At 57.8% G+C, this 19,213-nt stretch overlaps 1 protein-coding gene across 10 annotated transcripts in view; it reads right to left on the bottom strand.

Annotated features, from left to right (window-relative positions):
- ARHGEF11 (Rho guanine nucleotide exchange factor 11) overlaps positions 1 to 19,213 on the bottom strand; it is an 88,244-nt gene that overhangs the window by 33,011 nt on the left and 36,020 nt on the right. For 9 of the 10 annotated variants that reach the window (XM_058701686.1, XM_058701678.1, XM_058701683.1 and 6 more), the window contains exons 2-8: positions 10,463 to 10,477; positions 10,045 to 10,142; positions 9,051 to 9,149; positions 2,835 to 2,884; positions 2,105 to 2,162; positions 1,198 to 1,376; positions 442 to 513 (exon numbers count right to left, since the gene is read on the bottom strand). In XM_058701686.1, the coding sequence (XP_058557669.1) occupies positions 442 to 513; positions 1,198 to 1,376; positions 2,105 to 2,162; positions 2,835 to 2,884; positions 9,051 to 9,149; positions 10,045 to 10,142; positions 10,463 to 10,477 (571 nt within the window). The remainder of the gene's footprint in view (positions 1 to 441; positions 514 to 1,197; positions 1,377 to 2,104; positions 2,163 to 2,834; positions 2,885 to 9,050; positions 9,150 to 10,044; positions 10,143 to 10,462; positions 10,478 to 19,213) is intronic. The other variant, XM_058701682.1, reaches the window with a different exon arrangement.

Below are 19,213 nucleotides of genomic sequence, written 5' to 3'. Positions count from 1 at the left end.
TGCAGCGAACGCTCACGGCAACGTGAACTGAAACGGAGGGGCCGGGCCAGGACCTGGCTGCCCGCCACAGTGAGAGCGCATCACCCCCGCCCCCGCCTGAACCTCACTCTGCACCCCTCCCGCCGGCGGGGCCCCCACCCGCCCCGCCTCCCTCCCCAGAGACCCCGAGGCCTTGCTCGGTTCTGGTGCTCCCTGGCTGTGCTCTCCTCGCCCGTCACCTGCTGGCGCGGGGCCTGCGGATCTACTATTCCGACCTGACCGGGTGCTCCGGTCCCTATTCCCCTTCTCAGCCGGGCTGCGCAGTCACGAATCCCACGGCCCACGAGGTCCAGCTGGTAGGTAGGGTTTGGCCGTGACGGGCTGCGCGCCCGGAGCGAGGTCGTGCACTTGGCTGCGGGTTTCACTACGGCCGCGGCCAGTCGCCCTGAGCAGGGGCCTTACCTGTAACTCCTTTTCCTCCTGCTTCAGCATATTCCGAAGGATCTGGGTGGCATGTTTTTGGAATTCGGGATCCTGGGAACGGAGCATAGGACAGGTGAGGGCTGGGAACAGCCCCGCGGCTTAATTCTCCTCTACCTGCTGATTTCTCAGGCGAGAAAAGCCACCACAGCAGCCTGGGCTGCGCGGGCGTGGGAGTGACACTCGGCTCCTCACTTCCCTCAGGGCTTCTGCTGCGGAGTTTCCTAGAAGCCTTGGCCGTAACCACCTCTGCTGTCCAACGGCTCCCAAGTCTCCTGGGACTTCTGCTCTGCCTTCCTCCCCACTGGAGGTCCCGTCCCGTCTCCCAACTACGCCCTCTCCGTCCTCTTAGCTCCTGTCCCGGGTCCGCCCCCTCCTGGTGTCTGTCCTTTCCCAATTCTCTGCCTACAGCAGGGCTCCATGTCCCCCTCCTCCCCAGTGTATTCCACAGTCTTGCAGCAACGGCTGGGGGTGCAGGGGAGCTGTGGAGCAGGGCCCTTGAGGGCCTCCTCGGGGTCTCCCCCATTTAGGAGGCACGAGCCCACTGCTGTCTGGAAAGACCGATGGGTTTGCGTGGAAGGGGGACACTAAGGACAGAGTGGCCGCTTTCTTGCAGCCAGCCTCTCTCTGCTCTGCTTTCTGACAGGCTTCACGGATCTCTGGCTTGTCTTCTCACCAGAACACTGAGCTACAACCTGCTTTCCTCCCCACGGATGACAGCTGAGGAGGGGAGCTCACCTGCAGTGGTTTGGGCCCCGTGATGTGCTGTGGAGGGGGCGGAGGCGGAGGTGGAGGAGGCGGTGGGACCGTGGGGGCGACTCGGGGGGCTCCGGCTGGGGCTGGGTCCTGCTGCAGCCCAGAGACGCTGACGGATGAGGGGGAAGAGCCCAGGAGGGTCAGTGCAACGTAGGCACCAGCTGGAGGAAGACAGACAGGGAGAGGCTTGCTCGTGGCACATTGTTCTGGACGGCAGACACTCAAGCTACAGAGGGGTCCTCCTTCTCCTTGCACGGAGCTTAAAATTCTGCAGATAAAATTCTCTGCACTTCAACGCCCTGTCATCCCTAATCCCAGCTCACTGGCCCTGCGTTCCTTCCCTTCCTTCACGTGGAACGCTCAACCACAGTCCCACCGGGATACGTGGCCGTACTCCCCAGCGGCCACCTGTCCAGCTCTCGTGACATTCAGTCAAGCCCCTGGCATACAGGAGGCACGTGGAAGCTAGCCGCGCCCCCCCCCCCCCCCCCCTTGGCCCACCCACCAACTCTTTCCTCAAATCTGTTGCTTCTGTTTCATTACCTGGGCAGGCCTGACTGTTGTGTCTTCCTGGCTACAAACAGGATGTTTCTGCTTCCCTCCCCCCCAGATAGGAAACCAATGAGAAAGGCTGTCTGTGGGGGGACAGGCAGTGAATGGTACTGGAGGGGCCCGATATGGATATGGTCCACATGGGCGTGTAGGGAGACAAGAGGCCACTGTCTGCACGTGCAGTGACCACAGGGAACGGGGGCAGGCCCAGCGGATCAGGATTAAAGACGTGACCCCGGCTGCCTCTGTCACATACAAAGGAGGCCCCGGGTCAAGGGGCCTGCCCCCACAGCCCACCTGCTCCCCTACTTGCTGTGCTCGGCTCTCTCCAACTCACATTTGATAAGCTTTACCACCTCCAGGTGGGAGCTGTTGGTCACCATGGTGCCGTTCACCTGTTGGGGGACAGATGCTATTAAGTAACCAGATAGATGTACAGAATCCTTCTCAAGTTCGCAATGTCACTCCTTCAAAGCCATTTTCCAGTGCTCTCCAGACACCTCCGGTCACTTGTTTGCTCTGTTCTCATCTGCCGTACGTTCTGTCCTCCCAGCCAGTCTGTGAGGATCCAGGGATGAGACCTGCAGCTTCATCTGTTATTTCTGGTAGGTTCCATACCAGCTACCTGCCCGCACTCCTGTCACCTGCCCCAGCCTGTGTCCTCCTCACGAGAGGACCGAGGGATCTCCTCGTCTAGGATCTCCTGAGCACGTCTAGGACTCTGTGCTGGGTGGACAGGGCGGGCAGGTGACAGCAGGTGGCAGCTGGCCAGGACCTCAGGTCAGTGCAGCGTGGGGATGGAATCCAAAGGCACTGGGCCCCTCGCTGGCCTCAGCCTCTCCGTCTTAACTGTATTTTTGTTGTTTGTTAAATGCATGGAAAGATAAAACCCATCCCAGAAGCTCGGTTGCTTATAGTCAAGAAGGGCCGAGGATGGGGCTCCTAGAGGCTGCCCCTGCTGCCAGGCACACCCTGGCTCCTCTCGTGGCCCCACCCCCAACCCGGGGCCCCCGGTGGCAGCGAGGCCAGAGGGTGCAGGTGCCGGACAGAAGGGGAGGGGCACTCACTTTGATGATCCGGTCGCCTTCTTTGACACCAGCTCTCATGGCTGCCCCTCCTGTAGGGAGACGACCTGGTCAGCAGAGCCCGGCCACCCTCCCCAGAGGTCACTGACCCTGCCCTGTGGTCCCTCCGACTTGTCTTCTCAGCCCCTTGTGTCAGGACCTCAAATGCCGGGGGTGCCTCTTGTCCTGCTCCAGTGACCAGACTTCCAGCGGCCAGACCACGGTACTGGAGAGGCAGGCCGGGCTCCGGGGAGTGGGCGTGCGCTTTATTCGAAGGTGTCTGGATGTCCTAGACCAGTAAGAGCTACTTCCTATGATCCAGTGGGAAGGATGGGTTTACCGTATCAACTGTACTGTTAGCATAATGATAGTTATTAACAGGAATGTGGACAAAAGGATAAAAACGAGGTTTCCAAGCGTCCTTCTGAAGCCCGGAAGGGTTCAGGGGTATCCTGGGGTTCGTATCAATAAAGATGATCATGGTCACTCACTGTCAAAATTTGTTTCAGGCTATTTAGTTCCTCCCTTTAAAATGGGCCACATTAAGAGCTTCTGATTGAGACTCACTGAGACGCTGCCCCTTGGCCAGAGGCTGCGCTGGCTGTGACTGGTGTGTGGTTTTCCATGACTCAGTCCTGGTCTGATTTACATCCAGGAAGCATAAGAAACACGAAAGCTGAGGCCAGCTAACGAGCGGCGTAAAGACTGTTTTCGTGAATCTGCCCCAGATGATCATTCAATCTGTGAGCTGCACTCATCTGATCAAAACAAAACTCCCACAAAGCACACATAGATGTTTCTGGTCTAAAAAGAGATTCTACAGAGCTGACTGCGTCCCAGTTTGGCTTTTCAGTACGGGACTCAAGACTACGCCCTCGTCTCCAGCGCACTATTTACGGAAGAGGACTCGAAAGGAGCGTGAGATGCTCTACCCTGTGTCCGGAAACCAAAGGTGGGAAAGAAAGTAGGAAACACACGTGGTGATTTCTAGTAACTCAGCGATTCGGAAAAAAACCAGTCTCCAGAGCAAAGGAACCGGAGAAGCTCTCAAGCCTCAGTGGGCATGAGTCACTGGGGGATGTGTTCAAAGGCATGACCCCTGGCCCCCCGGTGGAGAGTGATTCAGTAATCGTGGCCGTGGGCTCAGGACAAGGATGGCAGCCATCCCGGGGTCCGGGTGACTCTGATGTCGGCAGGGCACCAACCACACTCTGGGAAACTGAACTAGAGAAGCCTAAGGTCAGGGAAAGACCGTAACCACCACTTCGTTACTCCCAAGAGGTCGACGCTGATGCCAATGTAGGCTCTCCTTGTCTCCTGCCCCAAACGCACACACACGTGTGCAGAGACACCCGTGCACAGACACACACATGGACAGACACACCCTTGACTCAGGGCTCCCTGGCAAGCCACCCCTCCGCCCTTGTCTCTCTGGGTCCGACTCTGCTTGGGCCTCAGGGCAGGGACATGTAAGAGGGCTGAGCTGCACCCGAGGGACCCCCGTGCTATTTGCGTGGGGCAGGCCGCAGAGGTGAAGGACGAGCATTTTGTCCCCACCAGCTCCGTCTCCCCTGTCCGGCAGCAGGGACAACACGGAAGCAGAGAACAGAAGTATCTCTTCAGAGCTCTGTCCTCGGACAGGACAACAAGCCCCACAGACACAAGTTAACTCCCAAACATCTGAGCTGCAATTATTTATATCCTCGTGTGATCTACAGACCTCATTTTGGTCATGAATTTGAAATTCTCTTTTTACTTTTCCCATAAACAAATCCCAACTATTTCCTCAAAATTACTTAAAGTCTATTTTTCTTCCCACTGCGCAATGTACTTAGTGTGAAATGCTAGCCTGCTCATGGGCACACCTTGTCTTACTGTACTTTGCAGGCAGTGGGTTTTACAAATGAAAGTTTTGCGGGAGGGGCGCCTGGGTGGCGCAGTCGGTTGAGCGTCCGACTTCAGCCAGGTCACGATCTCGCGGTCCGTGAGTTCGAGCCCCGCGTCGGGCTCCGTGCTGACGGCTCGGAGCCTGGAGCCCGCTTCCGATTCTGTGTCTCCCTCTCTCTCTGCCCCTCCCCCGCTCATGCTCTGTCTCTCTCTCTGTCTCAAAAATAAATAAAAACATTAAAAAAAAACTTAAACAAATGAAAGGTTTGCGGGAACCAGCATCGAGCAAGTCTGTCGGTGCCATTTTTCCAGCAGCGTTTGTTCACCTCCCGTCTCAGTGCCACATTTTGGGGATTCTCACAATATCTAAAACTTTTCTGTTATTATATTTTTATGGTGATCTGTGACGAGCGATCTTTTTTAGGTTGAAAAAACTTATTTACATTAATCTATATTTTTATTCTTTTTAATTTTTTTTTTTTTCAACGGTTTTTATTTTTATTTTTGGGACAGAGAGAGACATAGCATGAACGGGGGAGGGGCAGAGAGAGAGGGAGACACAGAATCGGAAACAGGCTCCAGGCTCCGAGCCATCAGCCCAGAGCCTGACGCGGGGCTCGAACTCACAGACCGCGAGATCGTGACCTGGCTGAAGTCGGACGCTTAACCGACTGCGCCACCCAGGCGCCCCTATATTTTTATTCTTGAGGGAAAGAGAGAGCGTGCGCGCGTGCGAGACAGTGCGTGAGTGTGTGCGCACCCAGGGGAGAGAGGCGGAGGGAGAGGGAGAGAGGGAAACCTAAGCAGGATCCAGGATCCATGCTCAGTGCAGAGCCCGATGCGGGGCTTGATCCCACAACCATGGGATCATGACCTGAGCCGAAATCAGGAGTCAGACTCAACCGACTGAGCCACCCAGGTGCACCTGCGACGAGTGACGTTTGGTGTTACTGCTGTGATGGTGTGGGGGCCACCACGAGCGGCGCCCTGTAAGACGGTGAACTTGACAGATGCTCCGCCGACGGCCGTGCCCCGTCTCTCTCCCTTCCTCAGCCACCCTGTTCCCTGAGACACGGCAGCAGTGACATTAGGCCGATCACTGACCCTACGACGGCGCTGAGTGTGCAGTGAAAGGCGGAGTCTCGCGCCCGTCGCTTGAAATCGGAAGCTGGCGGCGATTCGGCTCAGGGGGGAAGGCGCGTCCGAAGCCCAGACACACTGAACGCTTAGGCCTCCCGCACCCGACGCTTGGCCAAGTTGTGAACGCAAGGGAAGGTTCTTGAAGGAAATGAGGAGTGCTGTTCCAGGGAACACGCGGATGACGAGAAAGCTAAACGGCCTTACTGCCGATGCGGAGAAAGTCCGAGTGGTCCGGACGGAGCATCACACGCACCACGTCCCCGGTCCAGAGCCCGGTCCAGAGCAAGGCCCGCGCCATCTTCCTTCTGCGGAGGCCGAGCGAGGGCAGGAGGCCGCACGGGCGCAGCGAGACGCTGGCTGAGGCCGGTCCTGAGGTCTCGGGAAAGAAGCCGCCCGCGCGACACAGAAGCGCCGGGAGAAGCATCCGGGGCCGATGCAGAAGCCGCGGCAAGTTCTCCGGAAGATCCAGCTGAGAGAATTCACCAGGGTGGCCACGCTCACCAACAGATCCTCAGTGTGGACCAAACAGTCTCATGTTGGAAGGGGACGCCGTCCAGGACTCTCGCGGCCAGACGGGACAAGTCAGGGCCCGGTTCCCAAGCTTCGAAGGACGGGCCGACTCTTGTCAGGGGCTAACGCGGCTGGTGACTGTAAGCTGAAGCTCCTTGACCTTCCCCAAATTCCTGGGGCCCTTAAGAATCCCGCTAAACCTACTCTGTTTGTGCTCTAGAAATGGAACAACAAAGCCTGGAGGACAGTACATCTGTTTACAACATGGGTTACTGAATATCTTATGTCCCCCGTTGGGACCTGCTGTGCAGAAAAAAAAAAAAAAAAAAGATATCTTTCAAAATATTACTGCTCCAGGGAGCCTGGGTGGCTCAGTCAGTTAACCATCCAACTTCAGCTCAGGTCATGATCTCGCAGTCTGTGGGTTCGAGCCCTACGTTGGGCTCTGTGCTAACAGCTCAGGGCCTAGAGCCTGCTTCGGATTCTGTCTCCCTCTGTCTGCCCCTCCCCCACTCATGCTCTGTCTCTGTTTCTCAAAAATGAATAAATGTTAAACAAACAAACAAACAAACAGGGGTGCTGGGTGGCTCGGTTGGTTAAGCGTTCGACTTCGGCTCAGGTCATGATCTCGCGGTCCGTGAGTTGGAGCCCCACATCAGGCCCTGTGGCTGACAGCTCAGAGCCTGGAGGCTGCTTTGGATTCTGGGTTTCCCTCTCTCTCTGCCCCTCCCCTGTGTGTGCATGTGGGCGCGCGCTCTCTCTCTCTCTCTCCCAAACATGAACATTAAAGAATTTAAAAAACAAACAAAATATTACTGCTCCTTGACCATGACCCGGGCACCCAAGAGCTCTGATGGACAACGAGACGAGTGTTGTTGTCGTGCCTGCTGATACAACACCCGTTCTGCAGCCCACGTGTCAAGGAATCATTTCAACTTTTGAGTCTCATTACTTGACAAATGCATTTTGTAGGGCTGTGGCTGCCATAGATAATGATTCTGCTGATGGATCTGGACAAAGCAAATTGAAAACCTTCTGGGAAGGATTCATCATTCTAGATGCCACTCGGCCCATTCACGGTTCACGGGAAGAGGTCAAAACATCAATATTCACAGGAACCGGAAGAGGCAGCCTTCACGGACTGACTCGGAGGGTTCAAGACTTCCGCGCAGGCAGAAGTGCAGTGTGGCCTGAGGACCGGGCTGAGTGGCTGCAACCTCAGGATAAAACCTGAGCGGACGAGGAGGTGCTTGCTGGGGAGGAGCGGGGCGAGTGGTTTCCTGAGATGGAATCCACTCCTGGTGAGAATGCCGTGAAGACTGTTGAAATGACAATAAAGGACTGAGAATATCCCATCAGCGCAGTTGCTAAAGGAGCAGCAGGGGTGGAGAGGAGGGACTCCAATTTTGAAAGTTGTGCTGTGAGCAAAATGCTCCCCAACAGCAGCGCCCGTGACAGAGAGACATTCCTAAAAGGAAGAGTCGCTTGATGTGGCAAACGTCATCGTCTTATCTCAGGAAATCGCCACAGCCGCCCCCGGCCCCAAAACATCGAGGCAGACCCTCCGGCAGAGACTGTGACTCGCTCATTAGCAGGAACACCCCACAACAAGGTGTTTTTAACGAAGGCGCGTGTGTTGTTTTCTCAGACGTGACGCCACCGCACTCTGAGACCACAGGACGGTGAGAGCGCGACTTGCACGCGCACGGAGACACCAAATCGTCGCTCTGAGCCGCTTTACTGCGACGCCTGCTTCTGTGGCGGTCAGGGGCCGAGCCCGTACCTGTCAAGCCTTAGACTCTCCACGTCACCCGCGCCACCCCCGCGGCCACACTGAAGTTCACCCCCCTAGGGACACTGGTTTACATGCGTCCCCGCTCCCACGTCCTTCCCGCTTGTCAGCTCCGGCCGGGGTCGCTTACCAGCACGGCTCTACCTCCTGGCGGGCGACATGGCTTCCAGGTGCTGGCGGCTCTTCCAGTCGCAACTGGCGTCTCGACCGACCTGCCTACGTGCCCTCCCGCTCTGCTCCCTTCCCATCCTGCCAGCCGTCTTTCATTCCCACCTTTGCGACTGCTCCCAAGTCGCAATCCTGCCAGCCGTCTTTCATTCCCACCTTTGCGACTGTTCCCGAAATCCTACTGCTTCTCAGGGAGGCTTGGACCACAAACCGCCCGAACACCGTTTGTTCCCAGCACCGTCTCCTCCCAGACCGCCCGGCACACGTCATTTCTCTGGCCCTTTACTATTTAACGTCGGCCGCCCCGGCACCCGCACCCGCCCGGGCCGGCACGCTGTCCCAAACTGTAGGGTGCTGCAGGTGGCACAAAGACGGGGGTCTCCGACCCCACACGGCACCTTCTGACCCGGTAAGAGGGCCTCCCTTGGGTGGCAACCTGGCATCTGCCCGACAGCCTGAGGGCCACCCTGCCGTTCTTACCCTTCCCAACGGGGAAGCGGGCACGCGACGTGACCCCTACGAGTTCTGTCTGGCGCACGGCACTGCCGAGACGGCCCCGGACGGCCCCGGGGACCAGTTCGTAGTAATTCACACACGCCCAGCACTCCCCACACCTCCAGGGAGCGCCCGCGCCCGTCCTCTAATCACGCAGCAGGTCACGCACACGGTTGCTACCCACACGGTGTCCCCGTCCCCCGTGGGCAGCGGGACGCAGCACTCACCGGGCCGCACGGACTGCACCAGGACGATACGATCCCCACTGACGGTGAAGCCGAAGCCATGCTGGTCCTTTTGGATGATGACACAGCGCTGAACAAGACCTGATGAGGGTGACAGACAGAGAAGGATCATCAGGAGCCACCACCGACTGGGAAAGCCCCAGGTCGTCCTCCCGCAGAAAGCCTTTCCAGACTAACCGACTCCCCAGACTTTTCCTGAGCAAAACTAGGGCGATGACACGACTGCCTCCGGAGCAACGAACACCTGGAAGCTACCTTGCGCCCCGTGTAAGAAGTCACCCTTCTCCAGTCACTGAGGCGTCTGTCTCTTTAGGTCTGTCGGGTGAGGCTGTCCAAAGAGGGTCAGGACAGGGAAGCAGCCCTGTGACTGAAGCCCAAGTGAGGTGTCTGCTGGGAAATCCCGCCTGGCGAGGGCGGCGGGTGGCGGCTCATGGGGGGCGACCCGGAGCGGGCCCCTTGCCAGACCCGGGGAAGGGTGCAGGGAAAGAGAAAACCCATTCTTCTCACACACACGTCTGCCCCCAGAATGTGAAGAAAAAGAAAGACAGCCACGACTGCCGAGTGCCCCCGTCCCTGCGGGTGTGCAGCGGACCCCACACCCTGCACGCTGCACCCCAGACATCGCGCCCCGGATCCGCGGACTGCACACCGCACTGGATGCCACACACCGAGCACCGAGCTCGCGTGCTGACCCGGGCCCCGTCCCACAACGGCCAGCGCAGGAACCCTGGAGTTAAACCCAACTGGTTTCGGGCCTGCCTCTGGCCCCTCCGAGCCTATGCACTTGGCAAGTGTCTGAAGCCCTCTGTGCCTCGGCCCCCTGCTCTCTGAGCAGGGACAACATCCCCCTTCCGTGGCTGGTGTACGGACAGAGGAGACAAGTCGTATAAACCGAGAACTGCCGAGCCCAACACACCCCAGGAGCGCGACGGGAAGGCACCCCTTCTGTGTCTGCGTGTTAGCGCCCCAAGGTTACCTGCTGTGTCAGAGGCGTCAGAGGCGTCAGAGGGCTGGCGGAGGTGGGAAGAAGGCCTGCGTCCGGGCGCCGGGTCTCCCAAAGACAGGCTACTTAACCTGCAGGGCAAGGAGAGCAGCGGTGAGCCGGGCGGGGAGGGACCAGCCTGCAGCTCTGTTAGAAGGGGCCCGAGTCTTGGGTGAAGAGAGGCCACCCCTCTCAGCCTGTAACCGGCTTAATCTGGCGGGAGATCAGCCGTGTCTACACCACTATGTGAGGAGGCAACACCACCTATGTGAGATCCTGGGCCGCAGGGCAAGCACGGTCTCCCTGATACCCAGCAAGGCGCGAAGGGCAAGAGCCCTTCCTGGAGTCGGGAGACAAACAAAGAGTGGCGGGAGCAGACCGCGCACAGACACACACGCTTGGTGGCTCTTACCAGGCGGCAATGGGGCTGACGGAACAGAACGAAGCAGCAGGGAGATGGATGCAAGAAAAAGGAGAAAACAAAAGCTGGTTAGTGTCAGGAGGCGACTGGCAAAGGACAGGGAGACCGGAGGGCGAGACGGCGGGGCATCAGAACCAGGCGGCAGAGGACGGCGGCCGGTGCAGCAGAGAGCCTCCCCGCCTCGGGCTTTGTCTCGTCCCCTCTAGACGGGCACCTCCAGGCGGGGAACTGGGACTAACCTGGGCGGGGTAGCATACGCTTTTCTGGAAGGGAGGGCGAGAGCAATGGCCAAGCCTCTGAAAACGCCCCTTTTCCTGGAGTCTGGCCTGTCCGGTGGTAGAAATCCGGCCCACAATGAGCCCCTACCTGCAGCCAGCCCGAGGCGCCCCGCTCGGCAAAGGTTAAGTGAGACCCTAACACCTCAAGGTATCGAGGTCACCAAACCAGATCTTCCCTTCAACAGCAGTAGGACAAGTTCAATGGCTGCCACGCCTCTCCGTTCAGGAGAGTGTACCTGCTGCCCCTCTGAGGGGGTCTCCCGTGTGTCTACAGCAAGTGACCAGGCAGAAGGTCATTAGCGGAGGCGCTGTGCGCAGTGGCAGAACATGCCCTTGGTGTAAATGTTCACGTGGTGGCTGGTTGAGTAAACCACAGTGTGACGGTGACAGTATGATGGCAGGGTGCTCAGCTGCGTGTGACGGGAAGGCCCTTAACGGAAAGGAATGGCCTCCAGGATGTGTTGAGTGAAAACAGCAAGGCGCAGAATTACGAGCACAGGGAAAAGTGGGTAAAAGAGCGGGGGGGAAGTATTTCTTCGTGTGCGTTTACATGCTCGCTCACGTACGCACAAAGGATCTAAGCCACCTCTGGGAGGGTACAAAAGAAACACACACTCTGGCTGCCTCTGAGGAAGGAGACTGCGTGTCTGGGGCACAGGGCTGGTGCTAGAAACTCATATTCTCGATTGCAGCCTTTAGGTTCTGGATCCCGCGAAGGAGCCAGCTCTTCAAGTGATATATATGACACGATAAAATAACTTTCAAAGTTAAAAGACGGGGGGGGGTGTCTTCTTCTCCCCTCATCCTGGTGCCCCTCCTCCCTGGACAGGTGAGATTGCTTTTTACTGGCTGATCTTTGGATCAGAGAGAGGAGGACGCCAAGGGAGAGGAGAACGTGGGGCCCAGGAGAGCGTGACGTGGGAATGGAGGACGAGAAACAAGGAAGAACAAAACAAGACATAAACCAGACAAGACACGGGAGACGGTCGGTTCAAGAAAAGCGTCAATCGCACCGAGAAGGGCCACGGAGTGGAAACTGCCCACAGTGCACTAGTCATCTTGCTGAAATGCAAATCCACCCGTGTCATTTTGCTGCCGGGAACCTCCCAGAGCTTCCGTATGGTGCGCGGGGCGGGGGGAAGGCTGTGCTACCCGAGCCGGGCCGTGGCCGCGGCCGAGCGGGACGTACTGCCGGGTCCCCCCACGGCCCCCGGGGCCCACCGCCCAGGCGGGACACGGCAGGCGCGCCACCTTATTCTCCGTCTCTGCTCTTTGCCACCGGCCCTTCACCTGCTCTGGTTTCTGGCCCCTGCCTTTGCCCGTACCGCGCCTGCTCCCCAGATGTCCCTCCTGCCGCACGGCTCGTGACCGCATCCGTGAGCCAGACGAGAGCGTGCGCTGCCGGCAGCTCCGGCTTCTGGCTGTCTTCAAATCACCTGCCTCCAATCTCTGCCCACCCCCACCCCTCCACCCACGCCGGGCACCCAGCTTAGCTCAGCACTGCGTAAGTGGTCTAGAATCCACGGATGATGACCACACTTGCTGCGGTCATCATTCTGCAACGTATGTATGTCACGCTGTCCCCCTGGAACGTGCACAGTGCCGTGTGGCAATGAGATCTCAGGGCAACTGAGAGAGTGCCCTAGAGCCCAGACCCGTGCTACCCGACGTAACAGCTACAAGCGTCTATTTGAATTCACATCTGAAATAGAATGGAAGTTTCTCAGCTGGCCCAGCCACATTTCCATTGCTTCCTAGCTAGCTACAGTGGTTACCACACTCACTGGACCCGACAGCACGAGGCATTTCCATCGCTGCGGAAAGCTCTCCTGGACGGCACGGCGCTGCTCCGGGCACTGTGCGAGGCGCTGGGTACAGACGGAGGAGGAGCACACACGCGGGGGCGACAGCTCCGTGCTGGCCCCCCTCAGAGACGGGTCCTCAGGACGGACCTTAATTTGAAGGTCTTTTATTCTAGCCGCTCATCTGCTGTCTGCAGTCGGATCCGCACACCCACCCCACCCCTGGGCTACCGAGGACGGGCCTGAACCCCTCCTCCTCGCCACCTCGGGGGAAAGCCCGTTTTCTGCTGGGACGGCCGGGGCCTCCTCCTGGCCTCGTGCAGTCCGGCCCACGCCTGTATGGAAGCCTGGCAGGGACGGGAACTCGAAACCTGGTTTGCTTTGCACTCGAGCTGGGCCGTGCGCTGTCGTGCGTCACGAAAGGCACGTGGAGCAGCGGCCCGTGGACCTGGCTGTGGAGGACGTCAGGGGCGTGGACGAGAATCACTTCAGCAACAGATGCGAACGGCCTTTTCTCTTTGAGAGCTTCGAGGAGGAAAAACTACCCCGGAACTGGACAGGAAGACACGTCGGCAGATCAGGTGGGCGGAAACAACGCGGGCTGTTGGGTCGGCGGGGGCTTGAGCCCGAGCAGAGAGTTTGGAGGGAGCCCTCGGGAAGGTTAAAATCCGAGAGACAAGGGAAGAGGGAGAAGCAAAGAGCGTAGTTGGCCGTCAGAAAAGGAGAAGGGATTTTAATGGCAGGGCTCCCCTCTCCTTCATGCCGTTCCCACCAAGTCTGGCAGCAGAGATCAGATCTGAATCGGCCTAAACCTGAAGGGAGAAGGCCTGGGAGAGTGCAGACCCCCCCTCCGCCCCCCCGAACACGTGGCTCGCTAAACGGCAGCCACAAGACAGGAGGTCTGGCCCAGCTTCCCAGTAGGGCCCCACCACTGAGCCCCCTGCCCAGTGCAGCCGATGTTTCCAGACCCGCTCCCTGCTTCCCGCCCCCACTGACCGTGTGGCTTCTAGCCTTGGGTCTGGGTGACTGGAAAAGCCCAGATTCACTGTGTGGACCAGCCTTCCCCAGCACGGCCCGCCCTGGGCCCCGGATCGGGACCCGCGATTCCCTCCTCACGCCTGACAACCAGACGCGTGCGAGGCCGCCTGGCGCCGAAGGGCCTTCCACCGAGGGGACCCAAACACCGTGGCCCCGTGACAGCACCGCCCTCTGCCCCTGCTCCTCGAGGCTCTGGTCAAGGGGCATGGACCCCACCATGCTCTCCCTGGCCATGGCAGCCTGCGTATCTTTTACGCCAAGATTGTATTCTGAAACATTTCAAACGTGCGTTGAGGTTGAGGGGAGCAGCACGATGAGTGCCTGTAGGCCTCCATCTAGACTCCCCAGTCAACATTCGTCACGCTTGCTTTATTTTCCCAAAGTCACACACTTTTTCCCTATTTCAAAGTTGCAGACAGCGTGACACTTGATCCCAAAGTACGTCAGCATGACCCCCCAAGACCTTCGACTTCTCCTGGACAACCACAGTGACTTCAGCACCCAAGGAGCTCACCGTTGATACAACAGAGTTACCTCACATGTAGTCCGCGCTCAAACCCAACTGTCATATGGCTCTTCCACATGGCTGCTTTCCCACGGCCTGCGACCGGGGTCCAGCCGCAGTTTGCATTTACTCAATCTCCTCGGGATTCGTCTGCTCCAGAACGCCCACCCACCCCGGTCCCTCTGAACCCTGAGGTGTAAGAGCTCAGGCCAGTCGTCTTATCGATCGGCCTGCAGAGGACTCGGCTGTCTCCTCATGATTAGATTCAGATTAAGCCTCTTAAAAGAGTATCATGTAAGTGGTTACGCCAGGTTTGGTTACTTGGGTCAGGTGCGCTCCGGGGAGTCGGCAGTGGAAAAACATGTTTCCCACTTGATTCGGCGGGCAAGCTGGGGTGATACCTGAGCCAGAGGACCACCCTTTTCTCCAACAGCCCCTCCCCAGCGGCCTCACCCTCCACGGGGGCTCCTTGCTTGGACCGCATGCTGCACTGTAGCCGTAGAAAGGCCATCTACTGATTCTGCCTCTCCTTCCACATCCACTAGCGGGCAGTCTCCTGTAAAGGAGGCAGTCTTTCCCTTTCCTGGACCGGCGCCACGAACTCATGAATTTCTTCCTTAATGCAATGCATTATAGTCCATTATCATCACTTTTTTTAATGTTCTTTTTTTTAAGTTTATTTCTTTTTCTGGGAACCTCTATGCCCAACGTGGGGCTCGAACTCATGACCCCAAGATGAAGAGTCACGTGCTCACTGACTGAGCCAGCCGGGCGCCCCTTTCATCATCACTTTTTGGAAACTCTTGGAGCTGTCCCCATCTGGCTGGGGGGAGACCTTGTTCCTTTATAGTGTCACCGTCTGTCTTTGAGCACATCCTTGCCTTCTGGCACAAGATCTTCCGGGCTCACTGCCTACCTTCCCCGAGCCAGGCCTAGGATCAAACACTCCTGTAAGGACCCCTGGTTCCTTTCAGTGGGAGTCATACTTAGAGACAGGATCGGTGGGGGCCAGGGCAGCGAGTATTTATGCAGAAAGCGTGAGTCCACACTGACATCTCCGGTTTGACTCTGACACTAGCGGGTCCTTCCTCTCCCGGAGTGAGAACCGGTTCCCACGTGAGAGGGTTACTGGGGTGAACGCACCAACATGTCTATTCAGTCAGTCCGGGGTGTCCCTGCAGCTCTGTCCCCACATGGCGTTGCATCAGAGGCGCACAGTCAGGACCGTGCGCGGAACCTGCTTTCTGATGTTATCGGCCTGAAATGCATCCAGGCCTCTTTTCATACTTGTACTTAACTTGGGGGGTTTCCTTTCCTCAGTATTTATCTAACTTTACGTTTTGAACCTGTTCAGCACGTACATGGTCGAGAACGCAAGATGCCACCTTACAAAAGGTCCCTCCAGAGCCGCCCCTGCCGCGTCCTGCCCCTGCAGGGAAGCTTTCCCACCGGTCTCTGGCTTCCTCTCTGGGCCTCGTCTTGGGAAGCTAAGGAAATGCACACTGCTCCGTCCCGGTCCGCAGAGACCTTCCACGTCCCTCCCCTTCTCTCTGCCCCGCCGGCCACACCCTGATGCCGAGGCGCCCTCGGCCCTCCCTCCGACACTACTCCCGTCATCTGGTGTCAGTCCTGGCCGGGCTTTCCGGAATGCTCCCCCGACCCTGGCGGTCTGCCCCCCTCCACCCGCAGCAGCACCAGGCGCAGAAGAGGCGCTCTGCAAATCCACGCCGAAACCGTCCCCCCGCCCCCCGTGCGCAATGAAGCGCGGACACGCGTGGAGACTGTCCCGACCACAAAATCCGAAACTGCCCATTTACCCCTCCTGTTGGCCTATGGGTGTGTATAGTTTTAAAAATTAGTTAAAATTTGAAAATCAGACCCTTTCACACTAAGAAACCACAGGTTTCTGGTTTCTGGCACCACCGTGCTTCTAAGCCCCACAAGGGGACAATGGCTGCCGACAGGGCCTGTTCTCGTCATCCTCGTTCTGTCCTGCCGGCAGCCTGCAGCTAGGGAGCAGCCTAGGATGTCCCCGTGACGCTAGTTACGAAGTCCTTCCTACCTTCCGCGCGGTGTGCGGAACACCTGCCGTATGCTGTCTATTTAACCTTCTCCGGAGCCAGGCGAGGTAGGCAGCACACCCCCATTTTCAGAGTGAGCAGCGGGGTTAAGCGGAGTTGAGATACGATCTGGCTTCAAGGTCCGGGCCCCTAAATGAACTTATCTGACCTGTGGCCACGTATGAGGATCCAACTAACTGGTCTCTATTGGGCCTTTCCTGGTATTTTCTTTTTTGCATACACACAATACATGTACCTCACATGTGCACACGCACACACAATACACGTGATGTACTCTAGACTCACAAGGTACGCAGAACACATACGCTATGTATATCTAGAGAGATAACAAATACGATCAACAGAGATTAAAAAGTACACCCTACGTAAGCTGACGTAGGTCTCTGGTGTCTGGGCAAAGTCATACTCCTGAGCCCCTCCCCAAAGCCAGGAGCGGCAGTGAACCAAGAAAGAGCTACCTTGCCAGGACCTTCGTTCTAGATAAAGTACACATTCGCTGAACCCTGACCTGGTCTTACTGGTCTGGTTTCCCTTATCTACCAGGGTGGAGGAGCTCTAAGTAGCCTCCTGGCACCCTTTTCAAGGATTCTGCATCTGGGCGGAAGTCTCCCCACGGTCTGAGGCAGACACTCCAGCCTGCACATCCCTGCAGTGAAGGGAAGAGACACTGTTGCCCCTAAGAGCTCATACGCTTGAGAACACTTAGAAAAAAAGAGGCACAGATCAAACGAAAGCAGTCTCCGTCAGAAAGAACCAGAGTGCAGAGTCAACACTTCAAAGGGTGCTGCCGAGAAGGACTGGGCTTGGAAATTCAGGAGCCAATTCCAGTTCTGTTGGAATCCACGGGGCCCTCGGCCACCACCCACTTCTGCACGTGGGTCTCTTCTCAATTCAAGCAGGGGGCAGCGGGGGGTGGGGAGCGGAAGCCCCTGGCAGAGCGGCCAGAGAGGCTCCCACCCCCGAGGTCACGCACTGGCTGCAGAGCGGCGTGGGAACCCCTCACGCTCCCACCCGGGGACCCAACGTGGCAGCTCGGTGGCGGGGAACACGCGTCCTTTCTCGAGCAGCCCCTTCCCTCTGCGCCAGCACCGATTTCCCCGGGGTGGACCGGAGCCCCGGGGACAAGGCCACTCCGACACGTCTGCTGAAGGAACGTGCACGGCCCTCCCTTCAGAGCTGCTCCCTTCTGAGCTGAGGCTCAGAGAGGCACTCCGTTAGGTTCCCCACGGCGTGGAGTCCCGTGCAAATCTTTTCAAGGTCCACACTAGGTGACCGACGCTCAACGTGCCAGAGGTGAGGCACACCGATGAGAAAGAGTGGGTGACTAAGAAACGGAGAAGTGAAGATGCCCCCGGCTGTCCCGGTCGCCTCCACGCAGGGCTTCGAGGGCGGCGGGCATCGGGGCGGACAGGTGCACGGAGGGGGTCGGGGAGTGGCGAGAACCGGCGTGCGGGGCTCAACACTCCATGTTTATCACACAGCCCGTGCTATGGTCTGGAAAGCACTGTTTTGGGGTGAAATACAGGCTCGGGCTTGGGCTCAGCCTTCTCCTGGCTGGCACCCCACCTCTCCGAGCCCCGGTTTCTCAGCAATGAATGTGGAAAATACCATTTCCTCCAAGGGTGGCTGGGAGCACATCACCCTCACAGAAACCTCAAAGCCAACATGTCCAAACTGAAATCAGCCTCCTAGCGTGGGCCCTGCTCCTAAGCAGAGGTCTCCTCCCGAGGTAACCGTGCCATGCGGTCACTCACGTGGGAGCCGAGTTACCTCTGACACCCCTGCAAATCTAATCACCGCCACCCCCTACTGCCATTACCCACCACTGTTTCTGGACCCACCTGCTCTGTCCCTCCTTGCCCCTCTCCTAGCACAGTCGGCCGTTCCCCTCCCTAGATCCCATCCATTCTCTACTTGAGAACTTTCCAGCAATCTCTTAAAAAGACAAAGTGGAACGTTACCCCGGAGCAGATTCCGACCGTCCTCATTCTCGTATAAAGGTTCAAATCCTCCCCCAGCCCAGCAGGTGCTCTGGGTGGGGGGGTCCTCGTGCCCCACTGGCCTCAACCCCAGGAGCCTCCCCGTCCATGAAGGCCAACACACGCTCCAGGGTTCAGGACAAACACCTCTTCCTCCGGGAGGCCTTCCTGGACACCCCACTACGCGGGCCTCCCCCGAAATCTTCCCTGTGGTGCTCAGTGCCGACTGGTCATTTCGTGCTTTCTTGGACTGCTTCACGTCTACTCTCCCCCTTTGCTGATAAAGCTTCATTGTGTCCTGTTGGCCGGAGCACGCAGTCGATATACAATAATTATGACTTGAGGGGTGCCGGGTGGCTCCTGTCGGTTCGACTCTTGATTTCGGCTCAGAGCACGATCTCGCGGTTTGTGAGGTCGAGTCCCGCTTTGGGTTCTGTGCTGACGGCACCGAGCCTGCTTTGGATCCTGTCTCTCTGCCCCTCCCCCACTCGTGCGTGTGCTCCTCTCTCTCAAAAGAAATAAACGTTAAAAAAAAAAAGTATGAGCTGAAAGATAACATCAGACCATATGTGCCAGAGAACTTTGCAGACATGAAAATATTGTAAGCACACACTTAGCATCGATAGAGCCTGAAGGACTGCCACAGTGCACGTAAGTTAGGATTACATTCACGGCTTCGTGGTTTTAACAAAGGCAGGAAGGTGTTAGCCTCTGCATGGACTTACACGGCGAGTGCCATCAACCTGCAGAACCATGTAAGCTCCTACAGTCTTCAGTCTCCCGGACTTCTAGAATTCCATTCTGCACACAAAGCACTAGACAAGAAAATGCACGTAAAAGCGTGTTGTGGCTACAAACTGGGCTGGGGAGAGAGGGGGCCAAAGAAAGAGGAAGGAACCAGAGAGGAGGCCAACTTCACCAGGGCCCGGGAGCGAGGGCAGAAAGCTCTGCTGTGGAAAGACAGGAGGGAGGAGCGGGCACAGGTGGCAGAGGGACACGGCAGCTCTGAGGCCGTCGGTGCAACATGCGGGGGGACGGAGGGTCAGACAGGACTGAGCC

Source organism: Neofelis nebulosa, chromosome 15 (assembly GCF_028018385.1).
Source record: "Neofelis nebulosa isolate mNeoNeb1 chromosome 15, mNeoNeb1.pri, whole genome shotgun sequence".
Lineage (NCBI taxonomy): Eukaryota > Metazoa > Chordata > Mammalia > Carnivora > Felidae > Neofelis > Neofelis nebulosa.
This window is presented reverse-complemented; position numbering and strand designations above follow the sequence as displayed.